General features: G+C 33.4%; 1 protein-coding gene and 1 long non-coding RNA gene across 2 annotated transcripts; both read right to left on the bottom strand.

Moving 5' to 3' along the window:
- Positions 1–2,536: 2,536 nt before the first annotated feature.
- On the bottom strand, positions 2,537–5,579 carry LOC110712819. The gene is made up of 7 exons (XM_021891272.1): positions 5,505–5,579; positions 4,101–4,268; positions 3,879–3,941; positions 3,739–3,786; positions 3,554–3,607; positions 3,020–3,077; positions 2,537–2,918 (listed from the first exon to the last, which is right to left on the bottom strand). Exons 2-7 carry the CDS (start codon positions 4,245–4,247, stop codon positions 2,845–2,847), a joined length of 444 nt encoding a protein of 147 aa, XP_021746964.1. The 5' UTR covers positions 4,248–4,268; positions 5,505–5,579; the 3' UTR covers positions 2,537–2,844.
- Positions 5,580–7,149: 1,570 nt separating this feature from the next.
- On the bottom strand, positions 7,150–10,084 carry LOC110712828. Its single transcript, XR_002509709.1, has 5 exons — positions 9,824–10,084; positions 9,617–9,653; positions 9,422–9,474; positions 8,735–8,934; positions 7,150–7,953 (listed from the first exon to the last, which is right to left on the bottom strand). It is a non-coding gene; the product is annotated as an uncharacterized LOC110712828 (long non-coding RNA).
- Positions 10,085–10,606: the final 522 nt, after the last annotated feature.

Below are 10,606 nucleotides of genomic sequence, written 5' to 3'. Positions count from 1 at the left end.
GACAAATATATTGTGACTGAGGGAATACTTGGAATTAAAGATGGCTCTGGCCGTGCCGGGTCGTGCCTTGTGCCAGGGCCACGTGCTTTGGGGTTAGTTAAGCCCAGCCCATGGCTCGGCCCACGAGTTTCGTGTCGTGCCGTATCGGGCCCAAGCCCGCGTGCCGTCGCGTCGAGTTGTGTCAAGCCTGCGTGCCTAAGCAAAATTGCATTGATTTTAGCATGTTTTGCCGTGCCAGGCCCGGTCATGCCGTGCTTTATCGTGCTTCTCCCAAATAAAGGGACCCACGACCCGCACGGATAGTATTGTGTCATGTCGTGCCGTGTTTTTTTCGTGTTGGGCCCTACTTGGCTTTGGGTCAGTCCGGCCAGTGCCATCTTTACTTGGAATGGACTTCTGATGGGCCGATTTTGCATATAGGGCAGGCCTCATTTAGACCCAAATAAACAAAATATTATTTAAGCAACTCTAGGTGGTTGTGATATGTGCCTATAGGAAGCAACAAGCAAGTTATGAATCACCTAAAATTCAGCAACAAACCAACAATATCGTCTAAATTCCTTGTTAATTGGACCTTAGGAGAAGGCAAAGGGTAATGGTGATGTCGCTTCCTGCATCTCATTAAGCTGCTGTCAGCTGCTCGTTGTATCTTCTAGCTAACAAACAGCCTAATCTCATTGATAGAGGTGACCATTTTCTATACGTTTATCTTCTATCTTCTACTATATATTGTTTTATAATATTATAAGAATATTAAGTGCATGTGATGTACAGTTTATTTTTACTCTATTAGTCCATTCTGCATGGTTTTATAGTATTGAAGTCGTTTGGTTTACGCTTAATACTACTAACATTTTTGTTTATGCAGCTTATTATTGAACTATTAAAATGTTAAAATGAAATGATACAAAATTAAGGAATTACATGGACTTATTATAACATAAAAATTTATGCAAGCTGGTATGAAAAAATCCACAAATGGGTGTCAAGAAGGAACACAAAGGACTTGAACATGTCCTAATCCAATGTTTGATGGAAAATTAGAAAATCATCTTTATAATCAAACATTCACCCCCAAAAATAGGGATTATTTCAGGATAATCGAAAGTTGAGATTATTGAAAGAAAATCACCCAAAATTGAAAATATTTAAAACAAATTTTTTCATTAAAAATATAGTGCTATGTGAATGACACAAGACTTGTTAGTAACCAATCGAAATACTATAAATTATGTCAGGAAAAACTATTTAAAAATCATTTTTTAATTGTTTGTACATTTCAATTCTCATTTCTCAATAGAAATTATAAAGAATCTTACTTAATTAATTAGCCTAACCTTGAACTTGAACCGCCTTATGCATATCAAGAACCCATACACTAGATATTGAATTATAGTTTCTGATCTGAAATATATATATTCTTAGCTAGAGAATCCACATATGATACCCTGACAACCCCAAAATGGGAATATGTCTCAATGAGATTGGAAGGAATTTTTCTAGATGCATGATTTTTTATTTTATTGCCATTTAAGCGGTTAGTTCGAATATCTTTAATAATTATAATAGTACGACTTTTGCATCTTTTTATACATATAGCAAATTTGATCTTAGTCATCTTACGTAGAGTCGTACTATATAGTCTCCAAGCGTATTTTAGTTCACAAATCCTACGAAGTAGTTTGTTTATTAATCTACTATTTATTTTGAAATGTGGTTCATGAATCACGTCTTGTAGCTCGTATACATTGGATAATGTTTGTCATTTGGGGGAGTCGGTGAAGTAGAAGACAATAGTTTGAACAAACCCATGTAATAATCTCCATTCTTCTATATGGTATTGGTAATTGGCCATTGGGCCATGCTAGCACAGTCTAGCGTGAAAAACAAATACCATGGCGCTGGTATTGAATAAGTACAACTGCACTAGGCATGACCTAGGATAATACTACAAGGGTTAAGCTATGAACTCAACATGATATGATATGACACGACACAAAAATAATAATAATAAAAAAAAATATAATAAAATTGATAAATAAATTGGGTTAGGCGTATAAGTACGGTCCGGCACGACACTACACGACACGACACATAAACTTAAGTTATGACGCACTTTTAAAAGTTTCAGTATGACACCTAGCTACTGGGCTCAATTGTGACTTGGGTCAGGCTTAACTAGACTCTCAAGGCACTGCCCGACATAGCCCACATGAGGCTACATCTACATTTAATAGGTATGAGTTGATACTCACAAGAATCTTACAAAATAAACATGCAATTTTGTGTATCCCCAATGTCCTTGTTATCTTTCTCATGCCTAGCACCAACTCAATGGAGCTATTTCTGGCATTAGTGGCTTATGCCTATACACAGTCACGTGTGCATGTGTCCAGATATACATACGCACTCGCACAGCACAATACCTAGTTCATGTCCTGTGCACCCAAAATAGGGCCCAAAAGGGAGTGAAACAATGAGGATGTAACTCTTGTAAGTGATAGAGAGAAGCCAAATGACGGGACTAATGTACATCTTAACAGAAAGAGAATGCTAATACTAGTTTCAGCAAAACTAACTGATTAATTCTCGCAGATAAGAGAGGTACATCAGCTAGAAAACCTTCTTAAGATTCAAGCTTCAGCATATCTTGCAATTACAGTAACAGTTGATCAAGTAAGAGTACATATCACACAATATCACTGTAGTAGGTGTTTCAGCTAAAGCTGTGTATCTATTATAGTAGAATGATCTGCACTTGTAAGAAAACAGTTTCCTTTCTCTCATTTTTCCAGCAATGGAGGTGTTTTTATCATTTTGTACATGATTAACTGTAGACGAAGCTTATTTGTGGCTCTGAACCTCAGGAGCGACCTTTTCAATGTTGTCATCATCTCCAGTGCCATCATGATCTGCAGCTGACAATTAGGGATTATCTGTTAAAAGAGCATAAAATATGACATAAATTGATGTCTCTAGTATCTCCAAACCTGAGGCAGGTAGATAATGAGACATATACCTTCACTGTCAGCAGGAGCATAAGCTGAGCGCCTAGAACGAGTTTGCTGATATGTTGGCTAAGAAATCAAAAACATTAGTATTTAGCCCTTTCAATTTATGTAAGATAGATGAAAAGCAATTAGTCTTCTAAACGAAATTATTTTAAGCACTACAACCATTTGACAGACAAGTTAGTTCAGCTGCCTTGACTCTCATCATCCCATACCATTCAAGAGACAAAATAAGAGACAATATAGCCAATGCTCCAGAAAGCATAAGCTATGTCTTAATCTCCAGAAAAATAGACCAAAAAGAACAAAAGAATCCTCCTGCACTATTTCTGGAGAACCTCATATGCTAAGGGGTGTTGGGTGCTGATTATCTCATGTGTACACAACAAATTTCTAAGCAAAAACTGCCTCAGGTTATTAAAGCATCTCTTTATTAATCAAAAAGCCAGAATCTCCAAATCTTGGAGAAACATATAACATTGTTTCTTAATAGAAAAAACTGGAAGGTTTTGTTTCAGGGTTAAAGCATTCATCAAAAATACCTGCAACTTCGGTCGGAGTGCCTCAAGTGGTCCTTTGGGTTTCTGGCCTTTTTGCTGCTTGCATGACAACAATAGCATAGACATGGATCATTAAGATTAAACAATCAACCCTCTGAAAATTACAAATGTTAAATGATGGGAACTATTGGTAGTGTGCAAGACTGCAAAGGATTCAATTCAAATACCTTTCCCAATGCCCAATCAGCAGAATCGAAAAAAGCATGTTCATGGTCCTGCAAAAGGAAGCAATGGTTGTGAAATTATCTACAGCATTCAGAACCGAAACAGAACATTTACTACTTGAATTGCACAAACAAATTCTTGCCTTTGAAATCAGTGGCTTCTTCTTTGGCAAAATCCCTCCATACTTTTTCTTGATAGTTTCCTCCTATAAAATAACGGCACCCAATCACAAAAGATTGTACAGGTATTGATTAGACAAATAAAGAGAGACGATCCTCACACAATTCACAAAGCAAACAATTTAACTAGTCAATATCTATATCAATTCATTGGAGCATTCATGAATATATACAAGCATTAATACCTGCTGTTCAGGAGATGGCATCTGATGTTCCTCAATCTTCTTGACATCTCCAGTGTCCTCCTTTGGAGATTCTTGATGAACATTCTCTTGTAGCTCAGCATCAACAACACCTTTATCTTGGACAACTTCTTCACCAGTTCCTGACATTATATTTGGCCTGACCAAAGACTATAAATTGGATCATTCAGAACATCAATAACAAAGATCACTAATATGGCAGATTATCAGATTCAGAAAGGACTCATTCAGTCTTTGAATCCAGAGGACAGGCCTTACATCTTAATCTTTCGGAAACTAACACCTATCTAGAATCAGTGCTAAGGAGGAAAGATTCACCACCAAGTACCACCTAATGCTTTTATGTTCTAATTAATCGTATATTTCTAGTTTATATTCATCCTACATAGATCTCCATTTCTTGCTTCAATGAAGATAATGACCATCTTATAAAGAAAGGATTACCAAAAACTTACGAGCAATATGTAAATTTACTACAAGCACATTGAAACTCCTCCCTCCATCAACTAACCACAATACTTGTCTCCAACTACTATTTCTTGTAAATTTCTACCAATAACCAAAAGTTATAGCTTATTAGTTGCACCTAGTTTAATATACCTTAAAGCTTTGACAAGTATTATTGGGCATGATGAAATATAAACACATCCCGAAGTTAATGTACTCAGGCTCTAGTACTCTTGTTGGACATAGATACAACGGAGTAGTATTGAAGTTCCTATACATGTTTCAAGCGTGTTGATGATCCGGCATAAGTACTTGAAGTGAAATAAAGAATCCGAGAATAGAGTTGACCCAAGTTGTGCTAAAAAATACATCCTAGATTCACAATTTCCTATACATGAACAACTTCTTGCATCTTACCTAGGATGATTTTCACATAATCAAGGACATGATTTGACCTCAAATAGTAATTTGACCCCGACATTTTACTGCCCATAAAGAATACTACAGTACTAGATGTTTTTTATTATTATGCAAATTTATCAGGTTCCCATTTAATCATAACTCCACAAGTAAAGATTGTTTAGATTTCCTATATTTTTCTGGGAATCAATTAAAGTATAAAGGAATCTTTAAAAAAAAATTCCAATCACAAAAAAAATTATCGACAAACCATGCTTAATGAATTAATCAATCACCCAATATCAGTAATCAAATCATGCAAAAATCAACCAAAATATTAATCAAACAAAAAGTAGAAAATGAAAAATATAGATACCCCAAATGCGATTTGTTGAATGAAACAGTATAAAACTCAGCTTAGGAACTACGCAACTCAAGAGAAAATTACCCAAAAAATAAAGAAATTTGAGGGGGTGAAATAATTAAAAGTATGAAATAAACAGAAAATTGAATTTAAAGAAAAGGGTCAATGGTAATTACCTGATTGGTTGATAAATTGATTGAATTTGAATGGGGAGAGAGTGGCAGAGCAAATGGCAAGAGATGTAAGGAAAACTGAAAAATGAGGAATTGGTGTTAGTTATATTCACTGTGCAGAAGAATGGTGGGAGGGCCCTACTAAGTCTGTCCTTTAATGGTTGGATTTGGCCTCTATTGTTTTTCCCTCTTGGGCTTTTTGTCTTTGGTCTTCTTTTGTTTAAGTGCGATCTGATTTGTCAAAAATTGACCCGACTTAAGAATCACAAGTTCTTAACTATACCTTGGAGCAACTAAGCTAACTGCACCAGTCATATATGAACATATATTACTTTAGAATTACTAGGGTACCTACGCGCGCGATGCCCGTGATATAGGTAGTGTTTCGAGAAGAGTTATTACAGTTAGTCTTAATACCTTATGCCTTGTTGCATGACCTTTTATATTTAAGTTATTTGTGCATACGCGATTAATGTGTTAAATATTGTGTATCAAAAATTTAGCAAGCTACTTTAGATTTAGTGAAGGAGTTGTAAAAAGTATCGATTTCTAGAAATGCAAATGTTTGCCGTATTTAAAGTACACATTGAGATGATTCAATTAATAAAACATCACATTTTCTTGTATTCCATAATAATACAATTAATTTGAAGTCTCTATAATACTTTAGTGGTGATATCCTTTGAAAAAAGAATACTAAACAATGATCAAATTCCAAATAGAAAAATGAAAAATAATAATTTGGAAAGAGTTATAATGTGAAAAAATACAACTTTTTATTTACAAATTATCAATCATTTAGCCTTAAGAAGAAGAAGGGATGTGAACAAAGAAAAAAAAATTATCTATTATTCATATTTTTTTCTTGAATAGAAGTATTATTTAATTATAAAGTGACAATTAAATCTAAAACCTAGCAACCACTATTTTGGGATCCCATTTGTCTCAATTGTTTAGGATGAAATAGTCTATTTTCTATATTTCTTACCTTTAATTTTTAAGGATAATTTTTTCTTTTAGTTTAATTTTCTTAGTGTTTTGTCCATTGAGTTTCTTTGAACAACATAAGATACCAAATACACCTCGCTTTAAATTTTAATCGGTTACAGTTATGATCATAATAATTATTGTAAATGTCATATAACTATTGTTTATTCTTCTTCTCTGTAAAACAAATTTTTTAAGATGTAAATTGAAATTATAAGTTATTAATTTATTTTGTTAAAGTTACAAAACTATTGAAGTTATTTTCTTAAATTGATAAAAAATGTAATAAATGGGCAAAAATGACCAATTAACCTCAAAAACTGAGTTAAGTGGAGAAATAAAGTTCAAGGATAAAAAACAATAGATGTTGAATGATTGCATGTGTCAAACAAGCTCATTCCCAAATTCCAACCAAGCTTGTCTTCAGCTCCAATTAGTAAAAACTTGGGCAATTTTTGCTTAGACCTAAGAGTCACCAAGCTAGCTAAACTATCTCAACAACCATTAACCAAAACACAAAATCTCTTAAATAACTTACATTTTCAAGTAGTAATCGTATTCATATTCAAGTCAAATTTTGCTGAGTTTATTTGTAATTTAGAGTTATCCCTCCCCCACCCCAAAAAAAAAAAAAAAAAAAAAAAAAAAAAAAAAAATAGAATTATCGACCAAAATAAGCTTGCATTATAACGAACAAGTATGAAAGATAGGAACCTGTTTAATTACTTGTACAGATATATGGTGTTATAATTACAATGATTTTAACTTTCAATTATGGCCTGGGTCCATGTCGATAAAAACTTTAGATTAATAGATGCCAATTCGAAGAATGCTTGAGACATTCATGACAAGACAATACCAGTAATTGTAAAGAATGGTTGAAACTGACTTCTTTTGTGTGATGCAAGCACGCCTCCAATACATCAAGAAATGTGGCTTTGCACTTGGACACGGGTTCTAGTTGCTGTATTTGACCAACCTTTGTCTTAGCTTCTAGTTTTTTTTTCCCCCCTCCTTGCTAGAGCTGCTCATATGATCTTTCGGATTTCACTTTCACGAACTTTTAAATGAACCAATACCCTTGTAAATTTAATATCATGAGCATGGACATCACTTTTCTGTAATTGCAGTCTACGAAACCCAACGGATTCACCAGCCCACACTTGAGTTCCTTAGTTCCTTGCGCTTCATATAGAACATTCAAGTTTTTGCTACATCTACTTCAGCTACACTACTATGCATCCAAATTAGTAGTATGCAACTTATAACACTAACTATGATTCCACCACTACCTTGCTATATTCATGTCCAACAAGGGTTAGACATCTTAGAAGAATATGAAAACTTACGTATTGAGCCTTAAAAAATAATGATGACAAGATAATGTATGACTACCTTTAAGAAGACCACGAATACATTGAAGCAATGCCTCTCCCTCTCAGATTTTCAAGCCTCTCAATCACATCTGCAAATAAAAAGATACACATACGTATATATAAGCATCATGTGTTAAGCCTCTCAATCACATCTGCAAACAAAAACATACACATACACATAGGTATTGGGTACCTAACAACTTAATTTTAATCTTAATATACAAGATTGTTTTCTCCCGATCTTAAAATCCATTTAATAATTATAATTTGCACTTGTTAAACCTCATAAGTCATAACCATTAGGTTTGAATTTCATGAATAACTTGTATTTTTTTTTTTTAAAACCTCATAAGTCGTAACTATTGGGTTTGAATTTCATGAAATAACTTCTTTTTTTTTATCGGCGAGTAAATTACCCACCACTACTGTAATAGAAGCTAACTAGTGCTAGTGAATTCCAACAGGCACAAAGCATTTTCCGACTTCTAAAGTTTGATCTTCTCTACTCTACAGAAGAACACAAGGTGATAAATTTACTACTTGTAATATCTAGCTTATCATGTAATAATGGATACAACTAAGCAAACAATATCTAAATTCTTTTACATATGGACAGACATTCATACCAAGCAACCATGTATTATCGACTTGTGATTAAAAGTAAGCCAATTGATGTTTTGCTCTAATCCTACTTAATACACACATGCATGATACTCCTCAGCTCAAATCTCAACATGAAAGATGTATTAAACAGCAGAAACAAATGTAATTTTTTTTTTGTTCATAATTTTTTGTTATACGTAGTAGTTGTTGCAATTAATAAAAACTGTATATACAAAGTATCACTTAGAAAGCCAAGAGGTTGCTAACTTGGCCTTGAGCGAGACTACTTTTTCCTTTAATGCTCATTCCCTTTAGTGGACTCAAACTCTCAAAGCAACCATTAATTATTCTGACACTTCTAAGCACTCGAATTTGTTATCCTTGCCGGGAACGCCACCATAATAGCCTTATTTGCACATCCATCATTGCAATCTTGTTTTGTGCTGTGTTTACAGCCAACTCCAACACTTCAGTGATTGACAGGATATAGAGAAAAGTTAGCAAAAATATGAAATCGGGAAACATAATCTTAAATTTACGAAATCGGCTACAATTTTAGAGCTCAATTTAGACACTAAATTAGGCCAATTTTTTAGGTTACAAAGAAATAAAAAAAAAATTCAAGCAAAAAGTCATATTAACAAAAAAAAAAAAAAAAAAAAAAAAAAAAAAAAAAAACCAATAAGAAAGTATGAGAATAAACCTAGAAATAAATGACCAAAGAATTTAGCGAAGCAGAACAAGATAGATTAGAAATGAACATAAATTTCAACCGAAATTATTATAATAGGTGAGAAGAAAAACTTTCAGTCAGGGTGGAATGAATTTCTATCAGATGCTAGCACCATTAGGATGGTTGAAAGGCAAAAGCAAAGCAATCCAATTGATTTGATATTCAATAATAAAAAATTAAAAATAAAACAAATAGAGCAAAAAAAGAAATCATAAACTTACATCAACTGAGCGTCAATTTGAAGAATATCTAAATGCACAGTTCAGCAATTCCACTAATAGAGCAAAAAAAAAAAAAAAATCAAAAACTCGATCAAATTAGGTTTTCCACTAACATGATTAAAGAGATGATTTGAGAAAATAGCCTAAAATTCATAAATTCGAGATTTCAAATTGCTTGAGTAAGTATGAATTTACCTTCGATTGCGCTAAATTGAGCTTACAAATTCAACAGCTGCAGAAAAATGTATCAGAAAAACGAGATTAGCGAAGTCGTGTAATTAGAAATGCCAAAATTTGGGGGCGAACAAGAGTGAAAGTAGAGAGAACCAGTGACAATTAAATTGACGATTAACCCAGATTGTGAATTTGATATTCAATAATAAAAAATATAAAAAAAATTACCTCACCGCAGCAAGTCAGAAACTACTTCGATGGAGGAGATAAAGCACGGTAGGCGCTTCAATGGAGAACTAATAGTTTACTTCACCGCAGAAACTACTTCGATGGAGTTGCTTCAATCGAGGAGAGAGAGTAGAGAGGTAGAGGAGGAAGGAGAAAAAGGGAAGCTTATGAGGAAGAAAGAGGAAAAGCATTAGTCAATCACATCAAGGATAACGCATAGAGAGACAAACAATCAACAATGGAGGTATAATGGTAAATAAACATTTTAAGGGTTATATATGTTATGACACTATTTATAAGAGTATTCTCCTAATTTTTTAAAGGTAGGGAAAATCCTTGTACTGCTTTAATTTGCTTTAATTCGGACCATCTCTATTAGGGTTAACCTATAACTTTTTTCTTGTATCTGATAGAACATTTTTTAGACAAAATATATTTACTCTGTATATCTTATTGTTGGGTTTGAGATGGTGTTGTCGATTATGAGTATGACAAAAAATGTAAGGTTGAATTCTTTTATAAATACCTTATTATAATTAACAAATTGACACAAATATATTGTACTTCATATGTTTTAACGATATATGATTATAATCATCTAGAAATGACTCAAACTCGACTTGACTTGACTCAAATACCATATTTTATCATTCTAGTCTTCTACATTATCATGTAAGCAGAGGCGGATGCAAGTATAATGGATCCCATGACCCAACTTGAACATTTAAAAAAAAATCATATAATTTTAACTTTTTGCTTAAAAAATTGAGTTTTTTTTCCATA

Source organism: Chenopodium quinoa, unplaced genomic scaffold, assembly GCF_001683475.1.
Source record: "Chenopodium quinoa cultivar QQ74 unplaced genomic scaffold, ASM168347v1, whole genome shotgun sequence".
NCBI lineage: Eukaryota > Viridiplantae > Streptophyta > Magnoliopsida > Caryophyllales > Amaranthaceae > Chenopodium > Chenopodium quinoa.
Note: the sequence above shows the minus strand (reverse complement) of the source record. Positions and strands in the feature narration are given on the sequence as shown.

Coding starts and splice junctions, on each gene's coding strand:
- LOC110712819 (XM_021891272.1), bottom strand. CDS start 4,247: ATGTCAGGAACTGGTGAAGAAGTTGTCCAAGATAAAGGTGTTGTTGAT. Junction 3,608..3,738: donor CTGATTGGGCATTGGGAAAG/GTATTTGAATTG, acceptor TCATGCAAGCAG/CAAAAAGGCCAGAAACCCAA. Junction 2,919..3,019: donor TGCTCCTGCTGACAGTGAAG/GTATATGTCTCA, acceptor CCTAATTGTCAG/CTGCAGATCATGATGGCACT.